The sequence below is a fragment of the Cotesia glomerata genome, linkage group LG9 (genome assembly GCF_020080835.1).
Source record: "Cotesia glomerata isolate CgM1 linkage group LG9, MPM_Cglom_v2.3, whole genome shotgun sequence".
Lineage (NCBI taxonomy): Eukaryota > Metazoa > Arthropoda > Insecta > Hymenoptera > Braconidae > Cotesia > Cotesia glomerata.
Genome location: NC_058166.1, coordinates 18,434,194 through 18,460,144, shown reverse-complemented (window position 1 = coordinate 18,460,144; position 25,951 = coordinate 18,434,194). Strand labels below are relative to the sequence as shown.

Below are 25,951 nucleotides of genomic sequence, written 5' to 3'. Positions count from 1 at the left end.
GTAATTCTTCACTCAACAACAGTTGCAAGCAAATTGACGGAAATCTACAGCCGCAACTTGAATACAAGTTAACAATCAAACTTGTAGTTAAATTTCCTTTCAACTTTACTACAATTTGACGGAAATACTTGTACAGTAAGTTTTGACGTCTATTTGCAGAGTAAGTTATAGGTAACTAATAGGTAATCGCTCGCTTTGCCAACTTTTTCCGTTAAGTTTGCTTCAAATTGCGGACGTAGAATGACAATAAGTTATAGGTAAGGTGGCTATCAGGGTAGTATGTAATTTTTTTAATTTTTTTCTCATGAAGGTAGCGCCACTTGCTTAATCCACATGGAACATGTATACTGTGATGTCATATCACGGTTTAGTTGAATCGCGACTGGCGCTGCCACGCGAGCACTGATGATACCCCTTTGATAGCGCGAAACTCAACATTAAATTTATTTTTACAATTATAATAAAACTTTTGGGAAAACCCCACAACCTAGGTCTAGACCTTTAGTTATTAGTAAAAAAGGTTATTGTTAAAATGTATTTTTACTCCCCGAAAATTCAGCACAATAGACTAGGAATAATAAAATAGAAAATAGGATTAAGCCATAAATATATAAATTTACTACTTAATTGCTCTCGACATAAGTAATTATAGAAATATTAGAAAATATATTTTCATCCCTTAAGGAATATAAAATATTGTATAAAAAAAATAAGAGAAGATAGTCTGACATCGCCCATCCCTAATACCCATTACCCAGCAGTTTTCCGGGTCCGAGATTTTGACAGTCCCTTAGTTATTGATTGGGGGGAGAACTCATGCCCTATTAGCGCTCGAGTTTTGGGACTCTTACCCTCTCTCCAGATGTTTCGAAAAATGCTGTGGTGGCAGTCTGCTTCAAATGCTGACTTGCAATACAGGTTATAGGTTATTCACTGTACATTTTTCCATGAATAGGCGCATCTTATACATACAGAAATGCACACAGAGACCTTGATATTAAGAGCGGTTTATAGTTGATTTTCAAACGTGTTTTTCTCATGTATGTGATAAAATTTCGAAAAAAAACGCTTCGCTCTTCGATAGATAATTAAATTATCTATCGAAGAGCGAAGCGCTTTTTTGGAAAATTTTCATTTATTTATGCATAAAATGCGTTTTAAGATTCCATTTGTTGTACAAGTATGACAGAGATACTTTCGTTTGTCCAATAGAGGGCGAGAGAGAGAAAAAATGTAAACCCTTCTTAACTAATACTAGGAATTTAAATTGCGCGCTTCACGCGCCTTAATTTTTCAACCAATAAGGAATTGGGGACCATATTTTATGAAAATTAAGTTAGCCGACATTTCAAAATTTTTATAAATTTTTTATTGAAAAAATTTCAATTAAACAAAAAAAAAATTTCACATGTAAAAAACTTCAAAAACTATAAGTGCAATTTTTTATAAATATCTTTTTAGTTGTAATTTAATTAATAAAAAAAATTAAAAAATTTTTAGACGTCTGCTAACTTTAGTGTCATCCATATTTTTGCGATAATTCAATACTTAGTTAACTTCGCACTTATTTTTATTTCATCTATTTTAATTTAGAGGATAATAAAGGATTAATATAAAGGATAGGATTCCCCGTTCTATTAAAAATGAAATATTAACTATTAACTAACAATTTAATTAATACTTATAATACTGATGAAAATTAAATTAGCCAACATCTGAAAATTTTTATTGAAAAAATTGTTACAATAAAATTTAAAGAAAATATTTCACATGTAGAAAATTTGAAAAATTATAAGTGTAATTTTTTTTAAGTATTTTTTTACTTGCAATTTAATTGTTGAAAAAAATAGAAGAATTTTTCAACGTCGGCTAACTTTAGTATCATATAATACTGAAGTTAGCCGTCAGCTGTCAATTTTAAAAATTTTTTTAACAAATCAATTCCAATTAAAAAATGCTTCTAAAAATTTTCACTTATAATTTTTATTAATTTTCACTCGTGGAATTTTTTGAATAAATTTTTTTGTATAATAATTTAATTGCTATAAAATTCTAAAAAAATAATTAGTTAATAATTGATGATTTGTTCACTTATATGAGTTAACATTTAAATGTTAAACTTATTAGTTTAATTTAAACTTAATTAAGTTCCGTTTTACACTTTATTATTATTAACTAATATCCAGCTTGAGTGATTATTTGTCTATTTTCTACTTTGAATTATTTAACATCTTCTTTTAACTTATTTTTACTTAGGTTACAGTTTAAAAGTTATTAGACAGTAGAAAAAAAAATAAATTTATTTTTTCAGATTTGTCGCTCGAGAATTTAAACTTGACTTCTCCCAAAGTTATACTAAAGCGACAATGACCTTGTGTTTATATGTTTATTGCCCATCAATGTATGCAAATAACCGAAAAAGAACCATCATAAGATTACTCAACAACTTTTGTAGCAGCAATAAATTAAAAATCCGCGAAGAGTTCCGCTGAAGAATAGAAAGATGCTATCTATTGATGACGCGCAAAATAAAAATAGACTTTTATTTTACTAAAAATTGAATAAACTCTTCTTCTGTTTTGTTATAAATCTCACGTAGAATAAAATAAAGAAAGAATTTATAAAACGCAATGAGGAATTCCGGTAAGTCAAGGTAAAAATATCTAAGTTTTAGCATGCTGCCGGCGAATTTAATCATTCAATGTACCGAGACTATATAAACAACAATTGGCTATTATTTCTTTCCAGTTGCCGTCCAATTGTCTGGGTTATCGCTAAATATTTTACATTGCTCGGGAGTTCTTGGTAGAAGCTCGAGTACGTGTTTAAATAATTATTTCTATTATTTTTTATACTTTTTTTTTAAGAAAAAAATCAACTAATGTGTGCACAAGTAATTACGACAATCATTTCAATTATTGTATTGAGTGTGAAGGTTCAAATTTATTTATTGAAAATCACTCGGCAAAATTGTGTGTAATAATTTTTTTATTTAAAGATTTGAATTTAGGTAAGTAAAATTTAGTAATTTAATTAATTTTTACAATTTTTCTAACAAATAAATTATTACAAAAAAAATTTATCCGGAGAAATTAAAAAAAATAAAAAATTGATTAAAAAAATTAAAATTTATTTAAAAAATTGAAAATTGATTAAAAAAATTAAAATTTATTTAAAAAATTAAAAATTGATTAAAAAAATTAGAAATTTATTTAAAAAATTAAAAATTTAGTTAAAAAATTAAAAATTTATTTAAAAAATTAAAAATGCAATTTTTTAAAAATAATTTTTTAAAATTTTTAATTTTAATTTAATTTATTTTAATTTTTAATTTAAATTTAATTTTTAATTTTAATTTAATTTTTTTAAATTTTTACATGTCAATTTTTTTTTCTCATAATTTATTTGTTAAAAAAATTCTAAAAATTATCAGATTTTTTCAATTTTAGTATCAAGAAAAATAAAATAATTTTCCTGAAATAGATTGAAGGATTTTACTGGAAGAAAGGTCACAAGGAGATTGAACTTGATTAAAAAAATAAGTTCTGATGAACATAAGGACCTGATCACAATCCCCAGGTGGGGAAGCGATACTAAATAAGCTTGAAGATAATAAAAAGCAAAAAAGAAGAAATACGAAAGCATGTTGTGATTTTACGTACTACAAAAAACTGGTGTATTTAAGGCTGATAAAATTCTCATTTAATAATTATCCTGTGGACTGAACAGACGTATTTGATGTCATTCGATACAAATTATTTATTCAGTGACTTTTAACTTTTAAAACTTGTTAGTCATAAATAGTTGAAATGAATTGGATTTTATTGTTTATCGCGCTTATATTACCGGCAAACGTGTTTTGTTTTTTACGAGAATTATTATTTCCACGGAAGCCGATTTTGAACCGCGTTAGGACCAGGGATTCCCTTCAAGCAAGACTTGCTGATGACACTGCTGTTTTGGACTTTGTAAGTAACTTTAATTCATCCAATTTAATTTTATTTAATATTTATCAACTATAAATTATGAATTGCAAGAAAATTTGCGGCAAAAAAATTATATTAAATATTTATCAGGTCGATTAATAGGATTGGTAATTTTTAATCAGTAAAAATTATTGTAAAAAAGATAAATTGTTTGTCTATTAATTTTTAGATTAACTTTTTTGTTGCAATCGTGTAAATTTGCTCTACTTTACTTTACTCAAGGGTATTTTTTACAAATGATATTTATTATTGATAATATTGAAATTTAAATTATGGATACTTAATTTTTATTGAGGAGATTAATTATTACAGATTTAATTTAAAAATTTTAAAAGCTAATCAGGTGTCTGCTAATTTAAATATTATAATTATTAATTAATAATTAATTAATTAATTATAAAATTTTATTTTTCAATTATCTATATTAAGACAATAAGAAAAATTTTGTGTCCAGGATAGTCATATGATAAAATCTCTAGATACATAATTAAGAAATGACCTTGTATCTTGAGAACTATTGACATTTTTAAAGATATAAGCTGACCCTGATGTTACACTCATCAAGACCTTTCATTTGAGTACCCACATCAATTTTTCATATATTTCATATATTTATATATATTATATATATGTATATATGAAAAATATATATGAAAAGGCATGTGGGTACTCAAATGAAAGCTCTTGATGAGTGTAACATCATAATGAGCTTATATCTTTAAAAATATCATAAGTTGACAAAATACAATATAATTTCTTAATTATTGACATTTTTAAAGATATAAGCTCATCTTGATGTTACACTCATCAAGACCTTTTATTTGATCACCCACATCGATTTTTCATATATTTATATATATTATATATATATATATATATATATATAAATATATGAAAAATATATCAAAAATGCGTGTGGGTACTCAAACGAAAGCTCTTGATGATTGTAACATCAGGATGAGCTTATATCTTTAAAAATGTCAATATTTAAGAAAGTACAGTGCAATTTAACAAAAGTCATTATTTACTATAAATTTTTCTAACTATTTAAAAAAATTTCAGGTCGGCTTGGTACAACAATACAACTACCCAGCAGAAGAGCACAATTTAACAACCAAAGATGGCTACAACTTGATCTTCCACAGGATTCCCGATAGCCCAAAGTCAAAGTCATTAAAAAAAAAATCAGTTGTATTTCTTCAACACGGAGTTTTTGGTTCCTCCGACTCATGGGTTCTTATAGGACCTGACAAAGACCTTGGTAAGTTTCTTTTCCCCTAATGAAAAAGAATTAAAACCAGTTTTTCATTAATTCATTATATTACATTACTTATTTATAAAATAAATAATTACTCATCTAGACATTTTGATGCAAATACTCACATGTGGTTAGCCTTATAATTGGAGATAGGAGGCATAATTTAATTATAAAAAAATTTTTTCGCAAGAAAATATGCGTCAAAATAATTTGTAGAGTATGCCTGGCGTATTTCAAGGTGGACCAGTGAAGTTACGGTAAAAAGCTACCTACATATGATCATGTATCGCGTGCATACGACAAATATATTTATATTAATAGAGGTGCAATGAGAACGCCAGAGCCTTGAACGTAATATTTTTTTTTTTAACTTTCATCTTCCATTTGCAGCTTTTATCCTAGCAGACCAAGGATACGACGTCTGGATTGGCAATGTCAGGGGTAACTCTTACTGTCGTTCACACCAAGAGCTATCAACGTCAGGCCGTGATTTCTGGAAATTCAGGTTATTTATTTATTTAAAAAATAAATTATTAGATGTAAATATTATTAATTTTATTAGATTATTTTTTTTTAACAATTAAATTTTTAAAAAAATATTTTTTGTTAACAATTAAATTTTTTAAAAAGATAATTTATTTAAAAAATAAATAATTAGATGTAAATGTAAATTATTTTGTTAGATAATTTTTTTTAACAATTAAATTTTCCAAAAAAATAATTTATTTGAAAAATAAATAATGAGATTTAAATATAAATAATTTTATTAAATAATTTTTTTTCACCAATTAAATTAAAAAAAAAATAATTTTTTAAAAAATAAATAATTAGATTTAAATATAAATAATTTTATTAGATAATTTTTTTAACAATTAAATTTTTTCAAAAAATAATTTATTTAAAAAATAAATAATTAAATGTAAAAATAAATAATTTTATTAGATAATTTTTTTTCAACAAATAAATTATTTAAAAAAATAATTTATTTTAGAAAATTATAGTTTTTTAAACTCTAAAAACTTATAAATTAAATTTTTAATAATTTTTTAGACTTAATTTATTATTTTATAAAAATTATAAAATTGTCAATTTTTATTAGTCATATTTACATATTTAAAAAAATTTATAGAAGAATAAATTAATTTTAATTACGATAATGGCAATTAAATTATACTATTCTTCTATCCGAATTAATGTATTTAAATTAGCAAACGTTATTTGTTGATAATCAAGCCAGTAAATCTGTCTTTATTGCAGTCTCAGAATTTAAATTGCTGAAATTTAAGTAGACAATAAACTTATTTGATGTACTGTTAGATAATAAAATTTTAAATTATTTATTTATTTATTTATAACAGTTATCACGAGATCGCAATATTCGACGTAGCTGAAATGATCGACTACGTTTTGAACGAGACAAACGAAAAATCGCTTACCTACATCGGTCATTCAATGGGTTCGACCGTGAGCTTTGTTCTTCTTTCGGAAAAACCGGAGTACAATGAAAAAATAAAATTACTGCTCAACCTTGCGCCAGTCGCTTATTGGAACGCTATCTCTGAAAGAGCTATTTATAGCGTTCTTGCTAAGTACAGAGATTTGTTAAAGGTAAAAAAAAAATATAAAAATTCAAATTTAATTCAGAAATTAATTTAACTTTTTTTTTTTCGTAAAGAGATTTCTTGAATCAATTGAAGTTTATGATTTGATGCCGCAAAGTTCAACGAATAAAATTCTAGCTAAAGAATTTTGCCGTGATAATCTTCCGACACAAGAAATATGTGTTGCTTTAATTTTTGCAAATGTTGGGATTAGTCCTCATCAGCTTAATAAGGTATTTATTAATTATTTTTATTATTAATAATTAATTATCTTAATTTCAGACAATTTTTAAATATTTTTAATATTATTAATCTATATTATTAAGAGAATAAGAAAAATTTTGTGTTCAGGATAGTTTAAGCTGTATTCGAAAATGTTCTATCTCTAGATACACAATTAATAAATGACTTTGTATTTTGTGAACTATTGACATTTTTAAAGATATAAGCTCACCCCGAGATTACACTCATCGAGACCTTTCATTTGAGTACCCACATCAATTTTTCATATATTTTATATATTTATATATATTATATATATGTATATATGAAAAATATATCAAAAATACATGTTGGTACTCAAATGAAAGGACTCGATGAGTGTAACATCATAATGAGCTTATATCTTTAAAAATGTCATAAGTTGACAAAATACAATATATTTCTTAATTATTGACATTTTAAAGATATAAGCTCATCATGATGTTACACTCATCAAGACCTTTCATTTAAGTACCCACATCAATTTTTCATATATTTTATATATTTATATATATTATATATATGTATATATGAAAAATATATCAAAAATACATGTTGGTACTCAAATGAAAGGACTCGATGAGTGTAACATCATAATGAGCTTATATCTTTAAAAATATAAATTGACAAAATACAATATAATTTCTTAATTATTGACATTTTTAAAGATATAAGCTCACCCCGAGATTACACTCATCGAGACCTTTCATTTGAGTACCCACATCAATTTTTCATATATTTTATATATTTATATATATTATATATATGTATATATGAAAAATATATGAAAAAATCATGTTGGTACTCAAATGAAAGGTCTTGATGAGAGTAACATCGGAATGAGCTTATATCTTTAAAAATGTCATAAGTTGAGAAAATACAATATAATTTCTTAATTATTGACATTTTTAAAGATATAAGCTCATTTTGATGTTACACTCATCGAGGACCTTTCATTTGAGTACCCACATCAATTTTTCATATATTTATATATAATATATATATATATGTATATATGAAAAATATATCAAAATTGCATGTGGATACTCAAATGAAAGCTCTTGATGAGTGTAACATCATGATGAGCTTATATCTTCAAAAATATCATAAGTTTTCAAAATTCAATATAATTTCTTAATTATTGACATTTTTAAAGATATAAGCTCATCCCGATGTTACACTTATCGAGACCTTTCATTTGAGTACCCACATCAATTTTTCATATATTTTATATATTTATATATATAAATATATCAAAAATATATGAAAAATGCATGTGGGTACTCAAATGAAAGCTCTTGACGTCTGTAACATGAGGATGAGCTTATATCTTTAAAAACTTCAATATTTAAGAAAGTACAGTGCATTTTAACCGAAGTCATTATTTAATAAAGCAAAAATCACGGCAGTCACATCGTGACTGCAAAGTCGCTAGTATTAATTAATTATATCAATTGCAGACAATGTTACCTTATCTTTTGAGTTACGTTCCTGCTGGAAGTTCAGTAATGGTACTTGATCATTATGGGCAAAATATAATACAGAGTATGAATTTTCTTTTATTAAAATTATAAATAATTAAAAAAAAATTTTTTTAATCACTTTTATAAATTTTTAAATTAATTACAGAATCATTTAGTCAATATGACTACGGTTATATCGACAACTTTAAAATATACGGGAAGAAAAGACCACCAGCTTACAATTTAAAAAAAATAACAACCAACGTTGCACTAATTTATTCTGACAATGATTACTTCACTCCAGTCGAGGTAATATAACAACAACAAAACAATATAAACAATAACAATCCGCACAAATATAACTAACAAATAATAATTACTTTCCTCAGAATGTATTAGAGCTGAAGAAAAGGTTGCCAAATATCGTGTTCTTCGGCAAAATAGACTACGATACTTTCAATCATTTAGACTACCTCTTCGCTCAGGACGCTAAGGAGCTCCTGTACAATAGAATAACAAAACTTATTTCTCAGTATTAATTACCAAGTAAAAAATAGGCTAATTATTTCATATAAATAATTAATAAGTGTGACATATAGTGATTAATTACATTTAATGATCGATGAAGCTAACATCTCGATAAAATAATAATAAAAAAAGTTATTGCCGCTACGTGCAATAATTTTTTAAAATTATAATTGTAAATAATACTGGATAAAAAGTTTATATGTCGATATCATCGATCTAGTATGATATTTTCTATAACTAGTTACTTATATCAGTGCAAAGTACGGTTTAATACTATAATTTAATGATTATAAAAACACATCATAAACGTATAGTGGTAACCCAGTCTATTGCACAACCTAAATCACACTATCCATTTCACATCTCCAACTATCTTCTTACAAGTGAAATCATTTCGTGGGTTACTTTTGAGAGGATCAATCCTCCTTATTTATTTATTGTGATATACTTGGATTAACTATGCCATATACCCGTTCTAACTGTATTATATTTATCTTATTTTTATCTTTAATATATTCAGTGAAATTGTTATGGTGTTTGAACTTGCTTCCGCAAGAAAGGATGTTGAAAGTTCGAACTCTTAAAGAAGCTAATAGTAGCAATACTGTATTAGATTTTGTAAGTTATTTTATTTATTAATTATTGTAATAATTATTTTTTTAATTTTATTTTTATCAAATTTATTCTGAAAAATTATTTTTTTAAAATAGTACTTTTTATTTTTTGATTATTGAAATATTAATTAATTATTGTAATAATAACTAAAAACATTTCATTTTAATCAAGTTTATTCTGAAAAATTATTTTTAAAAAATAGCACTTTTTATTTTTTTTTAATTTTTAAATTTCATTTTTTTTTGCCATAATTTATTTGTTAAAAAAATTTTGAAGTTATTTTATTTTTAGTTATTAATTATTGTAATAATAATTAATTAATATTAATTAATTATTTTAGTAATAATTAATATTAATTAATTATTGTATTAATAATTTAAAAAATTTTATTTTAATCAAATTTATTCCGTAAAATTATTTTTAAAAAATAACACTTAATTTTTTTTTAATTTTGAAATTTCAATTTTTTTTTATCATTTTTTTTTGCCATAATTTATTTGATAAAAAAATTTATAAGTAATTTCATTTTTATTTATTAATTATTGTAATAATAATTTAAAAAATCACACTTTTAATTTAAAAAAATTTTTAAATGTCAATCTTTTTTTGCCATAATTGATATGTTAAAAAAATTTGTAAGTTATTTTATTTTTAGTTATTAATTATTGTAATAATAATTAATTAAATTTTTATTTAAGATTGGAATAGCTAAAGAATTTGGATACAAAGCAGAACAGCACAATTTAACAACAAGCGACGGATACATACTGCAGATATTTAGAATTCCAAAGGGAAAATTTCACTACCAAGAAGAAGGAAATGGTAAACCAGTTATTTTATTAGAACACGGGCTTCTGGCTTCAGCTGACATTTGGGCAGCGCTTAGACGATCTCTTGGTGAGTTAATTTAATTTAATTTTACTTCGCAAAATTAATCATAAAATATACTAAATATTAGTAAATCTTCTACCTTTTTTTCAGTGTACGTTCTGGCTGATGCTGGGTATGACGTCTGGCTTGGAAATGTCCGGGGAAATTGTTACGGTCGTGCTCATAAAACTTTGTCACCTGAAGATCCTAAATTTTGGAATTTCACGTAACTATTTTTTTTTTTATTCATTATTTCTTCTTCAGAAAATTATTTATAATATTAATAGAATAATTAATAATTAATAATTCTCCTATTTAATAATTAGGAGAATATTTTTACACAGTAAAGTGAATCATAAATTTAGCACACTTGTAAGAAACCTCTCTCTCACCTTAGTTACTTCTGAGACTCATTACGCTGCAATAAAATTTTATGTGTTACTGCAAAAAAATATCGTTTGTAATGTAAAGAATTCAATGTAATATTTCTGATATTTATTCAAGGATATAAAAAAGTTTTTTTTTTTTAATTGAAACATCTAGCTGCTTATAAAAAAATGAATTTATAATTTTTTAAACGCATATTAATTATTCTTAAAATAATAAGAATAAATTTAAATTTAATTTTTAGACTGAAAATTTTATATTTAATTAGAAAAAATTTCTATCATTCAAATTAAGTTATTAAATAGCAATTTTAATAATACTTATTCTTATTACAGTTTTCATGAATACGGTGTAATAGATTATGCAGACACAATAGACTACGTACTTAAAACAACGAATAAAACTACTCTAACTTACATCGGTCATTCAATGGGAGGAACTTCAATTGTAATATTACTGTCTGAAAAACCAGAATTCAACGAAAAATTGGATGTTGTAATTGCTCTATCGCCTACGGTCTACTGGAAGAAGAAAGACCCTTTGAGGAATTTATTTACAAGCACATTTTATGGAATTGGAGTATCTAAAACTTTTTAATAATTAACCAATTAATTTTTATTAAATAACTGTTAATAAGTAAATTATAGAATGCAAACTAAAAAAGTTGATTTATTTTTTTTGCAGCAAATGATCGACCCCACTGGTATGTCCGAGTTCTTGCCTCAAAGCACTTTGGTCAGAAACTTACTTACAGATTATTGCGAAGCTTTAAATCTTGTAGATGCTTGTATTCTTATATTGAAATTATTTCTTGGATTTGATGATGAGCAAATGGATAATGTAATTTTTTTTTTTTTTTTTAATTAAATATTAAATATTAAATAATTTTTTATAAAATTAAATAATAATTCATTAAAAAAAAAAAAAAAAAAATATTAATTAATTTTAAAAAAATTAAATAATAATTATTTTTTTAAAATTGAATATTAAATGATTTTAAAAAAATTAAATATTTAATAAATTTTTTAAATTTTTTAAATTATTTAATATTAAATTTTAAAAATTTATTAAATATTTAATTTTTTTTTAAATCATTTAATATTCAATTTTAAAAAATTAATTATTATTTAATTTTTTTAAATTAATTATTATTAAATTTTTTCAAAAATTCAATATTAAATAATTAAATAATAATTAATTTTTAAAAATTGAATATTAAAAAATTGAAAAAAAAATTCAATATTAAATAATTTTTTAAAAAATTTAATAATTAATTTTAAAAAATTAAATAATAATTAATTTTTTAAAATTGAATATTAAATGATTTAAAAAAAAATTAAATATTTAACAAATTTTTAAAATTTAATATTAAATTGAAAAAAAAATTAAATAATTAATTTTTAAAAATTAAATATTAAATAATTGAAAAAAAAAATCAATATTAAATAATTAAAAAAAAAATTTAATAATAATTAATTTAAACAAATTAAATATTAATTAATTTTTTAACACTTGATATTTTATATTCTTAATATTAATTTTTTTTTAGAATGAAATGATATATTTATCAAATTATTATCCAGCTGGAACTTCAACAAAATCAATGTATCATTACTGTCAATGTGCAATAACTGGTAAAGATAATTATCTTATTTAATCTACTAAATAAATTAATAAAAATAAATTTTTTTTTCAGGTGAATTTAGTAAATATAATTACGATAAAAATAATATTAATTATTATAACCAAGAAGAACCTCCAGCTTACAAAGTTAAAAATATAAATGCGCCGATGGTAATTTTTTACGGTGAAAATGATCCACTGAGCACTTTGGTAGACAACAGAGAATTGATAAGACGCGTGACGAGTAATGTCACTCTAATAAAAATAGACTACAACAAATTCACTCATTTGGATTTTGTAATAGCCAAAGACGTGAAAAAATTCTTCTATGCAAAACTTATCGACGTACTATCAAAATATAATTAAGATTATTTTTTAATAACTAGATAAAATTGTAAATATAATTTTTAATGTATTTTATATTATCTGTTAAGTCGAGCTACATTAATGATAAATCTTACAGTAAAAGATAATTTAATATTCTATTGTATACAAAGAGTATGTTTTAATGAACATCTTTGAATTCCTTCGGGGCATCAGGGAATTGTTTATCGTAAAGTTTCATGTATTCAAGCTTACGTTTCTCTCTTAGAGCAAAGTATTTTGGATACATAGCTTTCTCAGTTGGATGCCAGTAATCGAGAACCCAGTCTGGAGGTAACACTTCACGTTCGTGAGCACAACCACCTGGAGATTCTGGGAAGAACAATGGTTGCGGGTGCATTATGTTTTCTAACTTTTGTTCTCCTTCTAGTAACAATTTTTTTGCTACTCGCAGATCTTTTATGTCTTTGTTTTTGTCAAAGATCTCGCGAGTGAGTACTGCTTCATACCTAAAATCATTTTTTAATCTATGCTATTAAGAGAATAGTTAGATAAGTTAGACTGCATTCGTTCTATCTCTAGATACATAATTAAGAAATGATCTTGTATCTTGAGAACTATTGACACTTTTAAAGATATAAGCTCATCATGATGTTACACTCATCAAGACCGTTCATTTGAGTACACACATCAATTTTCATATATTTCATATATTTATATATATTATATATATATATATGTATATATGAAAAATTCATGTGGGTACTCGAATGAAAAGTCTCGATGAGTGTAACGTCATGATGATCTTATATCTTTAAAAATGTCAGAAGTTGACAAAATATAATATAATTGTTTAATTACTGACATTTTTAAAGATATAAGCTCATCCCGATGTTACACTTATCGAGACCTTTCATTTGAGTACCCACATCAATTTTTCATATATTTCATATATTTATGTATATAATATATATGTATATATGAAAAATGCATGTGAGTACTCAAATGAAAGCTCTTGGTGAGTGTAACATCATGATGAGCTTATATCTTTAAAAATATCATAAATTGACAAAATACAATATAATTTCTGAATTATTGACATTTTTAAAGATATAAGCTCATCCCGATGTTACACTCATCGAGACCTTTCATTTGAGTACCCACATCAATTTTTCATATATTTATATATATTATATATATGTATATATGAAAAATTAATGTGGGTACTCAAATGAAAGCTCTTGGTCAGTGTAACATCATGATGAGCTTATATCTTTAAAAATATCATAAACTGACAAAATACAATTTAATTTCTTAATGATTGACATTTTTAAAGATATAAGCTCATCCTGACATTACACTCATCAAGACCTTTCATTTGAGTACCCACATCAATTTTTCATATATTTATATATTTATATATATTATATATATATATATGTATGTACGAAAAATATATGTAAAATTCATGTGGGTACTCAAATGAAAGCTCTTGATGAGTGTAACATCGGGATGAGCTTATATTTTTAAAAATGTCAATAATTAAGAAATTATATTGTATTTTGACAATTTATGATATTTTTAAAGATATAAGCTCATCATGGTGTTACACTCATCATGACCTTTCATTTGAGTACCCACATGCATTTTTCATATATTTTATATATATATATATATATATATATATATATATATATATATGTGCATAAGAAAAATATATGAAAAATTGATGTGGGTACTCAAATGAAAGGTCTTAATGACTGCAATATCATGATAAGTTTATATTTTAAAAAATATCATACTTTAACAAAATACAATATAATTTCTTAATTATTGACATTTTCAAAAATATAAGCTCATCCTGACATTCCACTCATCAAGACCTTTCATTTGAGTACCCACATCAATTTTTCATATATTTCATATATTTATATATATTACATATATGTATGTATGAAAAATATATCAAAAATGCATGTGGGTACTCAAATGAAAGCTCTTGATGAGTAGATCATTGAAATGAGCTTATATCTTTAAAAACGTCAGTATTTGAGAAAGTACTCTGCAATTTAATAAAATTCATTATTTAATATAGCAAAATTTTTATTATTTATATTTCACAAATCAAGGCAGTCACGTAGTGACTGCAAGGTTCTTAGTTATTATTCACTCCAAAAAAAAAATTTCAACAAACAAATTTATTTTAAATTACAGTAAAAATTCATTAAAAAAAACTGATATAAATAAATTAAAAAAAATAAAAAATGCAATTTTCTAAAAACAAAATTGTTTGTTGGAATAAATTAAAAAATAGTCAAGTGAATGCCAACTTCAGTAATAATATTATTATTAAATTGAATTAGCATAATATAAAGGCAACTTACCTAAAATCAAGAAAATCAGGAAACCAGGATTCATAATTCCGAAGAAGGCGTTTGTAAAGACTGCATACCTTCCTAGCATGAGTAACAATACCACTTGGTACAGAATGAGCCATTTTAATAATCACTTGCTCCAATCACTAAATTACCCAGGATTCAATCTCTTGTTATTACAATCAGCTGTAACCTATAACAAAATAAATTTAGCAGATATTTAATAATTTTTTAACAAATAAATTATGACAACAAAAATTGACATTTAAAAGTTTTAAAACACAATTTTTAAAAAAATAATTTTTTCAACAAAATTATTAAAAAAAATGATTAAATGTCATTAACCTAAAACATTATGTAAAAAAATTGAAACACTATATAATTAAAAATAACAATTAGGTTAATTACAACCCAAGATGTCACAATAAAAATCATCAGCTGATGTCATTAACAAAATACAAAAAAAAATATCTAAAATCCAAAAATTAATTAAAATGTCTCACCATAAATTTTTAAGATAAAAAATCTAGCTGCGTAGTGAAACAGAATATTGAGAATATGGACGTGTACGCATATATATACCAGTAAATAAATTCACAAATATATACCCACTTGTGTACTTGTGTCAGTGTAGTTGAATTGAATGTAGATATTGAAGTATGCTTTCATGCCTTCAGTACAGAATGGTAAGCTGCAAAAATGGCGGATGAGCAGGTGAGTGCAGAATAAAAATAAAATCATCATTTAAACATTATTAATAAATAAAATTAATGTTAATTATTATTAATAACTTATTAAGCAATTACTTATTTATTTATTTAATAATAAACAAATAATAAATAGTAGAGATACTATTTATATTTATTAAAAAACAAACGGCGTAACCTTTGGATTCATCTGCCGGATCCGTAATCACTATAGCTACTTAATGTTTTTATCTTTTTGACAATCAAAACACGTATTGTTTACGTTATGGTTTTTCTAAAATAATTATTGTCAATTGTAAAGTATCTTTGGTTATTAAAAATAGTTTGATCCAATAAAATTATTTTTATTTATGTAATTAAATATTATTTTTGACAGATTTGTTTTTTAATTTAATAAATTTATTTTTTTTAATTTTTAAAAATAATTAAAAAAATTTTTAATATTATTATTATTATTTAATTTTTATTTTTTAATTTATCAACACTGATAAAATAATTTTTTCTTTTTCAGTACCAAGAATAACGCGTTATACTTTGCAGTGTTGTCACAACAAATAAATCACTCTAATTTATTTTTTAGGAAGTTTATTTTATTGGATTTTTTAATAAATAAATAAATAATGGTTATTATTTAATTAATTTATTTTTATTATAATTAAATTTTTCTGGAGTACCTGTCAAAAAAAAAGTTTATTAAAAAAATTTTTTTATAACCTAACAAAAAAATGTAAACAGTTACACTATTTAAATTTCGGGGTTTTAAATTGTACTGTAGCTTTAATTGGTGTTTAATCTTTGTTTTAAATTATGAGCATGAGTATGACAGAAGTTTGTAAAATGACAATTAAATAAAAATAATTTAGATGAGTATATAATAATTTAAATTGTTATTTCTGATGCAGGAAGTACAGCAGCTAGAGTTGCTGTGCAAACAATTGTACGAGTCCCAGGATGCAGCTCACCGTGCAGAAGCTGAAAAAGCATTAGTAGGTTTTCAAAATGCACCGGATACACTCACTAAATGTCAATTATTATTGGAAAGAGGCGATTCCGCTTACGCTCAATTGCTCGCTGCTACTACGCTCACTAAATTGGTATCAAGATCTGCCCAAGGATTGAGTTTGCAGCAGAGACTTGACATCAGTAAGTATTTTTAAAAAAAATAAAATTTTTTTTTTTTTTTTTTTGACACAAGTTAAAAAAAAATGACATTAAAATTAGCAACTTGACAATTTTTTAATTTTATTTAACAAAAAATTTTCTTCCTAAAAATGATTTTTAAAAAAATACATTTTTAATTTTTTACAATTTTTTTTGCACTGATTTATTTAAAAAATTCTAAAAATTATTAAATATCTGCTACTTTAATTTTTATAAAAAAAATGACATTAAAGTTAGCAATCACTTGACAAGTTTTTAATTTTATTTAACAAAAAAATTTCCAAAAAATGATTTTTAAAAAATAGCATTTTTTATTTTTTACAATTTTGTTTTAATAATTTTTTTTTGCACTAATTAATTTCTTAAAAAAATTCTAACAGTGATTAAATATCTGCTACTTTAATTTTCATTTAAAAAATTTTTTTTTATAATTTTGTAGCAATTAAATTATTAAAAAAACATTTTTAAAATTGACAGCTATCAGCTGACTTCAGTATCATTTTTTTTTTATATATAATATGTTGGATAATAATTATAACACGTGATTTGTAATTTAGGGAATTATGTTCTGAATTACTTGGCAACCAGGCCAAAATTACCGAGTTTTGTGATACAAGCATTAGTCACGTTATTTGCAAGAATATCAAAGCTAGGATGGTTTGATTCTGATAAAGACGACTATGTCTTCAGAAATGTTGTTGGAGACATTTCAAAATTTCTTCAAGTATGTAAAAGCCAAGTTTTATTTTAAACTCTCGATATTTATCTTTAATCTATTATTCATTATATTATAAAATAATTATTTTTTACTAGGGATCTGTGGAGCATTGCATGATTGGAGTACAACTGCTCTCCCAATTGACCTGCGAAATAAATCAAATTTCAGAAGCAGACGCCAATAGGTCACTGACTAAGCACAGAAAAATAGCTAGTAGTTTTCGTGACACTCAATTATTTGAAATATTTCGATTGTCATGTTCATTATTGAGTACAGCAAGAGAAAATTGTAAAAATTTAAACTTTAATGATGAATCACAGGTAATTTTTTTTTTATTTTTCCAATAATAAATAAAAGTTATAGTCATTAACAATAAAAAATTAAAACTTTGCTTTATTAAATAATGAATTTTATTAAATTGCACTGTATTTTCTTAAATATTGACGTTTTTAACAATATAAGCTCATCCCAATGTTACATTCATCGAGAGCTTTCATTTGAGTACCCACATGCATTTTTCATATATTATATATATATATAAAATATATGAAAAATGCATGTGGGTACTCAAATGAAAGGTCATGATGAGTGTAACACCATGATGAGCTTATATCTTTAAAAATATCATAAATTGTCAAAATACAATATAATTTGTTAATTATTAACATTTTTAAAAATATAAGCTCATCCCGATGTTACACTCATCAAGAGCTTTCATTTGAGTACCCACATGAATTTTACATATATTTTTCATACATACATATATATATAATATATATAAATATATGAAATATATGAAAAATTGATGTGGGTACTCAAATGAAAGCTCTTTATGAATGTAACACCATGATGAGCTTATATCTTTAAAAATATCATAAGCTAAAAAAATACAATATAATTTCTTAATTATTGACGTTTTTAAAGATATAAGCTGATTCTGATGTTAGACTCATCAAGAGCTTTCATTTGAGAACCCACATGCATTTTTCATATATACATATATATAAATATATAAAATATATGAAAAATGCATGTGGGTACTCAAATGGAAGGTCTCAATGAATGTACCATCAGGATGAGCTTATATCTTAAAAAATGTTAATAGTTTACAAGATCCAAGGTCATACACTAAATTTCTTGTTCTCTTAATAATGTAGATAATAATAATAATTTTCAGCACGGATTAATGACTCAGTTATTACGCTTAGCTCGTAACTGTCTAACATTTGACTTTATCGGAACATCAACAGACGAAAGTTCTGACGATTTGTGTACAGTCCAAATCCCAACAAGTTGGCGACCAGCATTCCTAGATTTTACCACATTAAAACTATATTTCGACTTGTACCAAAGTCTCCCGAATACCTTGTCATCATTAGCATTATCGTGTCTAGTACAATTAGCCTCAGTCCGGCGTAGTTTATTTTCCAACACCGAGAGAGCTAAATTTTTAACCCACCTGGTAAATGGAGTGAAGTACATCCTTCAAAATCCCCAAGGATTGAGTCATCAAGACAACTACCACGAGTTTTGCCGGCTGTTGGCCCGACTAAAAAGCAATTACCAGCTCGGAGAATTAGTTATGGTAGAAAATTACCCAGAGGCGATCCAATTAATCGCAAAATTCACCGTTCAGAGTCTGCAAATGTGGCAATTTGCGCCTAACAGCGTCCACTACTTGCTGAGCTTGTGGCAACGCATGGTAGCTTCAGTGCCCTATGTAAAAGCAACAGAGCCCCATTTGCTGGAGACCTACACTCCGGAAGTATCCAACGCTTACATCACTTCTCGGCTGGAGTCCGTTGCCGTGGTGGTGCGCGACGGCTTGGAGGATCCTCTTGATGATCTGGGCATGGTCCAGCAGCAACTGGAGCAGCTGTCGGTGATTGGAAGGTGCGAGTACCAAAAAACATGCACGCTGCTGGTCCAGCTGTTCGATCAAGCTGCTAGAGCCTATCAGGAGCTTCTTGCCCAGACTGCCAATAATAATCCCACTCACCAGATCGAGATCACCATCCAGGAGGGCCAGCTGACCTGGCTGGTCTACATCATCGGCTCCGCGATCGGCGGTCGCATTTCCTTCAACAGCAACGAAGAGCAAGACGCCATGGACGGCGAGCTTGTTTGCAGGGTCCTCCAGCTGATGAATCTTACCGATTCGGGACTCTCTCAGGGTGGCTGTGAGAAATTAGAGCTCGCTATGCTCAGTTTCTTTGAACAGTTTCGCAAGATTTATGTCGGGGATCAGATTCAAAAAAATTCTAAAGTCTATCGCAGGTTGTCTGAAGTTCTGGGGCTCAGTGATGAAGCCATGGTACTCAGTGTTTTTATTCGTAAAATGTAGGTTTTTTGTTTTATTTAAAAAATTATTTAATAGTTTTATTGGATTGGTACACGGAAAGAACAAGATTACACTAAATATAATCCCAGATTATATTGAGTGAAAAAAAATTTCAGATAGTAGCTAGTATAATCCAGATAACAATGAGTATAATCCAGATTATAATTATTATAATCCAGATTATAATGAGTATAATCCAGATTACAATGAGTATAATCCAGATATCACGCAGTATTATCTGGATTTTTTAGCTACTATCTGAAATTTTTTTTCACCACAGATATCACTGAGTATAATCTGAGATGATTCTAGTGTCATCTTGTTTTTTCCGTATAGGAATTGTGATTGATTTTTTTTTTAATTTTTAGAATAACTAATTTAAAATACTGGGGAAATAGAGAGCAAATTATTTCAAGGACGCTTCAATTATTAACTGATTTATCTGTAGGATACAGTTGTGTCCGTAAGCTTGTTAAACTTGAAGAAGTACAATTCATGTTAAATAACCACACTGTAAGTTTTTTTTATTTATAAAATTTATGTATTTTTTTTTTATCAAAAAACTAATTTTAAAAAAATTTTTAAGTAATTTTTAAAAAATTAAAGAAAAATAGTTTTTTAAATTTACTTTTAAAAATAATTATTAAAGGTAATTATTTACAAGTGGGGTCAACCCTATTTTTGGCCATATCTAGGTGAAAAATTAATATTTAAAAATTTTTTTAATTCTGCTTGTTTTTTTTTACGGCGCATTTATGATAAAAAATGTCGACAAAGAAAAAAATGAAGATTTCAATAGCTTTTTAGTCTTTAAAAGTTGGAAAAAATTTTGGTTCTTATGTTTTTGGATAAAATTTTTATTTTATCTTTTTTTTTTATGTTTTGATATATATTTTTTTGAAAAGTACATAAAAAAACGAACAATTAAAAAAAAATGTATTAATTTTTTTGAAAATTTGTTAAGATTGTAATAATCAACTTTTTTTTTTTTCAATTGTTCATTTTTTTATGTATTTAAAAAAAAATATATCAATAAAATCAAATAGAAATTTCGTTAAAAAAAATGAAAATTAAAATGGTTGACCCCACTTGTAAATATTTATCAAAACTTATTTTTAAATGTAATTTAAAAAAAAAATTGTTTAAATAATTAAAAAAAAATTTTTAATATTTCAGAGTGAACATTTTCCATTCCTTGGTAACAATGTAGCAGTAACAGAAATGCGTTGCAGGTCAATGTTCTATACTTCATTGGGAAGATTATTGATGGTAGATTTGGGTGAAGATGAAGAAAGATTTCATACATTCATGTTACCCCTCACAGGTACAGTATAATATAATTTTAAATAATTGCTAACTTGTAACTTGTAACTTGTTATAGTTAAATTAAATTATTGAATCTAAGTAATAATAAAATAATTAAAAGTCATTATTAAAAAACCAATTGTAGTCAGATAATAGATCAATTTATTGATAAATATATTAATATTTTTTTTTTTTTAGCTGCTTTGGAAAGTTTAGGTCAGTTAATGGGTGCAGCAGATACTCCACTATTTGCAGCAGAGGAAGCTAAAAAAGCATTGATAGGAATAGCGCGTGACCTGCGAGGTCTGGCGTACGCTTTCAACACAAAAACTTCCTACATGATGCTCTTTGACTGGATGTATCCTTTTTTACTAAATTATTTTTTTAATTAATGATTTTATCATGATCTATGAAGTCCTTAATATTTATCAATTAGATATCCGAATTACACGCCGATCTTGCTGCACGCAATTGAGCTGTGGCACCACGAGCCCCAGGTGACGACACCAGTGCTGAAATTGTTCGCAGAGCTGGTCCAGAACCGCAGCCAGCGACTCCAGTTCGAAGTATCATCCCCCAATGGAATCCTCCTGTTCCGCGAAGCTAGCAAAGTTATCTGCAGCTACGGGAATCATATATTGAACGTCGAAGTGCCCAAGGATCAGATGTACTCGCTGAAGCTCAAGGGAATTAGCATCTGCTTCAGCATGCTGAAGGCTGCTTTGTGTGGAAGCTACGTCAATTTTGGCGTTTTTAGGCTCTATGGCGACGAAGCCTTGGATAATGCACTCAATACTTTTGTCAAGTTATTACTCAGTATACCTCAAAGTGACCTATTAGTAAGTAAAATATCTAGAGTCGGGATTTTAGCTGTAATTTCAATATTGATAATTAATAGTGTCAAATTTTTTATATAAATTGACATTTTCATAATTACCAAAAATTTGAATCATTTTTCATTTGATAATTATCAAAAATTTTTTTAAAGTAAAACTTGTTAAAAATTTAATTTTATAAAAAAAAATGTCTTATAATTTTTTTTTTAAGACCAATAATAAAGCTGTAATTTTAAAAATTGAGATTTTTATAGTTGGCAAAAATTTAAATCATTTATTATGAATCTTAGTTGAGGAATTTCCATGAAAATATTGGTCTTATAAAAAATTTTTTTAATGAAAATTGTTCGGAATTTAATTAAAAAAAAAAAAAAATTTCTTATTATTTTTTCTTAAGACCCATAAAGCCGTAATTTTAAAATAATGATTTTTATAGTTAACAAAAATCTTAATTATTTATTATCATTATGATTATTTATTTATTTATTTTATTTATAAAAAAATTATAAGAGACATTTCTTTAAAAATTAAAATTCACAACTTTTTTTTACAAGTCCAATATTTTTGGCAAAAATCTTGGACCTAATAATATTTTATAATTAATATTAAGTTAACCAAAAAATTAATAAAATAATTTAATTACTGTAGGACTATCCAAAATTATCAGCGACGTATTACGTGCTACTGGAGTGCCTGGCGCAAGACCACATGGCATTTCTATCAACCTTAGAGCCGCGGGTCTTTCTGTACATCCTATCCAGCATCAGCGAAGGCCTAACGGCACTAGGTGCGCTAAAAGACTCCTACACAGGTCTGTGCGGCTGATTCTCTCATGTATACTCTACATCCTCTTTGCCAACCACATAAATATCAATATATTTCACGTACGATGTCTAAACCCATGATTTTAGTGTAAGACATTTGTCATGGTGGTTTTATCAAACGAACATCATGGGCTTGCTGCGTTAGTGCTTGGAATGTTTATAATCGCTCTTTTATTATTGATAGCTGACAAACTCATATTTAATAATTATAGCCATAGATTATTATTATTATGCACATCATTAGAACGTAACTAGACCAAGAGGATTGGAGTGCATAAGAATTATTGCTCGCCCGTAAAATAAATAATTATTATTATTTTAGCTATTTTTTATTTTTAATTAATTAATTATACAATCCGGTTATGGTTTACAAAAGCTTGTAATTGTCATATTTTGCCCACAAGCTTCCGGATTATATTCTATAAAAATATTATCTTCAATTGTCGTAATTACGGGCCTAGCACTTGCAATCAGCCGCACAGCTGGAACATTATTTAATTATTAACATGGTTGTATTACCACATTAGCGTAAGTTGTTCATCTTCACTAATTTACTAATTAGTAGCATGAATTTTGGTATATATTTTTATTAATATAAAATAGAATTGATATTATTTTTTAGCCGTGATGAAATTTATCGTAACATTTATCATTTATCCCCATTAAACGCTACGACCTAACAGAATCATTTTTATTTATTTAATTAATTAGTTTGCATGCAAAAAACTAGCGGTTAATTTGATTTCAGACACCATGGTCTGCACGGGCTGCTGCGCGACACTTGATCATATTGTTACGTATTTATTTAAACAGCTTTCGCAGAAAGGTGAGTTGAAATATTTTTTTTAATTAATTAATTAATTAATTATTTTTTAATAAATTTTATTTTTTTTTCAGCTGGAGTTTATCCGGGGAAGAAAAATGCGGCAGTGACAGCCGGAAGTGAATTGTTCTTGCAAGTACTCAAACAACATCCGGAAATATTGCAGCAAATATTGAGCACTGTTTTGAATGTTATTATGTTTGAGGACTGCAGAAATCAATGGAGCATGTCGAGACCACTTCTGGGTCTTATTTTACTAAATGAAGAAGTATTTATTTATTTATTATTATTATTGTTTTTTTTTTTTTTTTTTTTGAAAAAATTATTTTATTATTATTTTTTTTGTTACAGTATTTTGGTCAATTGCGAGAAAATATTATTAGAAGTCAACCAGTTGATAAACAAACAGCTATGGCTCAATGGTTTGAAAATTTAATGGATGGTATTGAACCAAATTTGTTAACAAAAAATAGAGATAGGTAATTTAATTTTATTTAATTTTTTAGAGGTTAATTTTTAGATTAAAAAACTTTATCATTTTTATCATCTATTTTATTAAGAGAATAAGTAAATTTTTATTTACATAATTAAGAAATGACCTTGTATCTTGTGAAATATTAACATTTTTAAAGATATAAGCTCATCCCGATGTTACACTCACCAAGACCTTTCATTTGAGTACCCACATCAATTTTTCATATATTTTATATATTTATATATATTATATAAATGTATATATGAAAAATATATCAAAAATGCATGTGGGTACTCAAATGAAAGCTCTTGATGAGTGTAATATCATGATGAGCTTATATCTTTAAAATTATCATAAATTGACAAAATACAATATAATTTCTTAATTATTGACATTTTTAAAGTTATAAGCTCATCCCGATGTTACACTCATCAAGACCTTTCATTTGAGTACCCACATAAATTTTTCATATATTTCATATATTTATATTTATTATATATATGTATATATGAAAAATATATCAAAAATGCATGTGGGTACTCAAATGAAAGGTCTCGATGAGTGTAAAATCATGATGAGCTTATATCTTTAAAAATGTCAATAGTTAAGAAAGTACATTGCAATTTAACAAAAGTCATTATTTAATAAAGCAAAATTTTAAGTTTTTGATTTTTTATGGTAAAAAAAATGATAAAGTTTTGCATCTAAATATTATTAATTGAATCGTATTATACTAAATATAAATTAATTTATTGTTTTTTATAAAACCAGGTTTACTCAAAATTTATCAATGTTCAGGAGAGATATTAATGATTCCCTTAAAGGTCCGAATATGTCTGCCAATTCAACCAACGATATGATGACTTCGTAGTGTTATTAAACAAAAATAATAAGAAGAAAAAAAAACAAACAAACAAACAAACTATGAATTCATTGTACCTTGATTTAAATAATATGACATTGCCTGCCGATAAATGAATCAAATGCACGTATGTGTGTCTGTGAATGTAAGAGTGAATATGAAAGAGAAATGATTAAAGAAAAAAAAAAAAAAAAAAAAAAAGTTTTTGAATAAAAAAAATAAATTACGGAGTGAAATTTATTGAATAGAATTAAACAATCAATTTTTTTTTATTTAGCCACAAAGAGTGTAGCGAATGTGGACTGCGGCCTTAATGCTGTTTGTGGTATCAGTTGATGTTTTTAATAAAACATTCTGTTAATTTAATAATATACTATTAATAGAATCAATAATGATTGATAATAATAATAGAAAAATAAGGAATTAACTGAAGACAAAGCAGTCGCCATAAAAGAATCACTAAATTACTCTAATGTAAATGAAGATAGTGCTCACATCTTATCGTAATTAAAACAATAATTTAATTTAATTAATAATAAGAAGAAATAACAATTTTATAATTATATTATAAAATACAAAGCAAGTTATCGTTGTTGTCTTTCAAGAGC

The 25,951-nt window shown here is 25.5% G+C and overlaps 3 protein-coding genes across 7 annotated transcripts; 2 read left to right on the top strand and 1 right to left on the bottom strand.

The window, feature by feature from the left end:
* Positions 1–2,311: 2,311 nt before the first annotated feature.
* LOC123272283 lies at positions 2,312–13,077 on the top strand. The gene is made up of 17 exons (XM_044738981.1): positions 2,312–2,653; positions 2,749–3,010; positions 3,484–3,968; positions 5,049–5,247; positions 5,635–5,749; positions 6,603–6,852; positions 6,920–7,078; positions 8,567–8,651; positions 8,736–8,878; positions 8,959–9,105; positions 9,512–9,715; positions 10,411–10,609; positions 10,694–10,808; positions 11,305–11,548; positions 11,654–11,809; positions 12,519–12,603; positions 12,666–13,077. Exons 3-17 carry the CDS (start codon positions 3,810–3,812, stop codon positions 12,956–12,958), a joined length of 2,553 nt encoding a protein of 850 aa, XP_044594916.1. The 5' UTR covers positions 2,312–2,653; positions 2,749–3,010; positions 3,484–3,809; the 3' UTR covers positions 12,959–13,077.
* LOC123271544 (NADH dehydrogenase [ubiquinone] 1 beta subcomplex subunit 9) lies at positions 12,994–15,977 on the bottom strand. 2 transcript variants are annotated; one of them, XM_044737892.1, is made up of 3 exons: positions 15,912–15,977; positions 15,301–15,484; positions 12,994–13,425 (listed from the first exon to the last, which is right to left on the bottom strand). In XM_044737892.1, exons 2-3 carry the CDS (start codon positions 15,411–15,413, stop codon positions 13,098–13,100), a joined length of 441 nt encoding a protein of 146 aa, XP_044593827.1. In that variant the 5' UTR covers positions 15,414–15,484; positions 15,912–15,977; the 3' UTR covers positions 12,994–13,097. The 2 variants fall into 2 exon arrangements, with proteins under 2 accessions (XP_044593827.1, XP_044593826.1); XM_044737891.1 differs by having other exon boundaries at positions 15,795–15,922.
* LOC123271542 (exportin-7) lies at positions 15,916–25,888 on the top strand. Of its 4 annotated transcripts, none has more exons than XM_044737890.1 (14): positions 15,916–16,005; positions 16,901–17,141; positions 17,717–17,883; positions 17,973–18,197; positions 19,055–20,217; positions 20,587–20,731; positions 21,395–21,542; positions 21,722–21,881; positions 21,960–22,362; positions 23,008–23,146; positions 23,932–24,009; positions 24,081–24,274; positions 24,358–24,485; positions 25,253–25,888. In XM_044737890.1, exons 1-14 carry the CDS (start codon positions 15,991–15,993, stop codon positions 25,350–25,352), a joined length of 3,306 nt encoding a protein of 1,101 aa, XP_044593825.1. In that variant the 5' UTR covers positions 15,916–15,990; the 3' UTR covers positions 25,353–25,888. The 4 variants fall into 4 exon arrangements, with proteins under 4 accessions (XP_044593825.1, XP_044593823.1, XP_044593822.1 ...); XM_044737888.1 differs by having other exon boundaries at positions 23,914–24,009; XM_044737887.1 differs by having other exon boundaries at positions 23,008–23,170.
* The last annotated feature ends 63 nt before the right edge of the window (positions 25,889–25,951 follow it).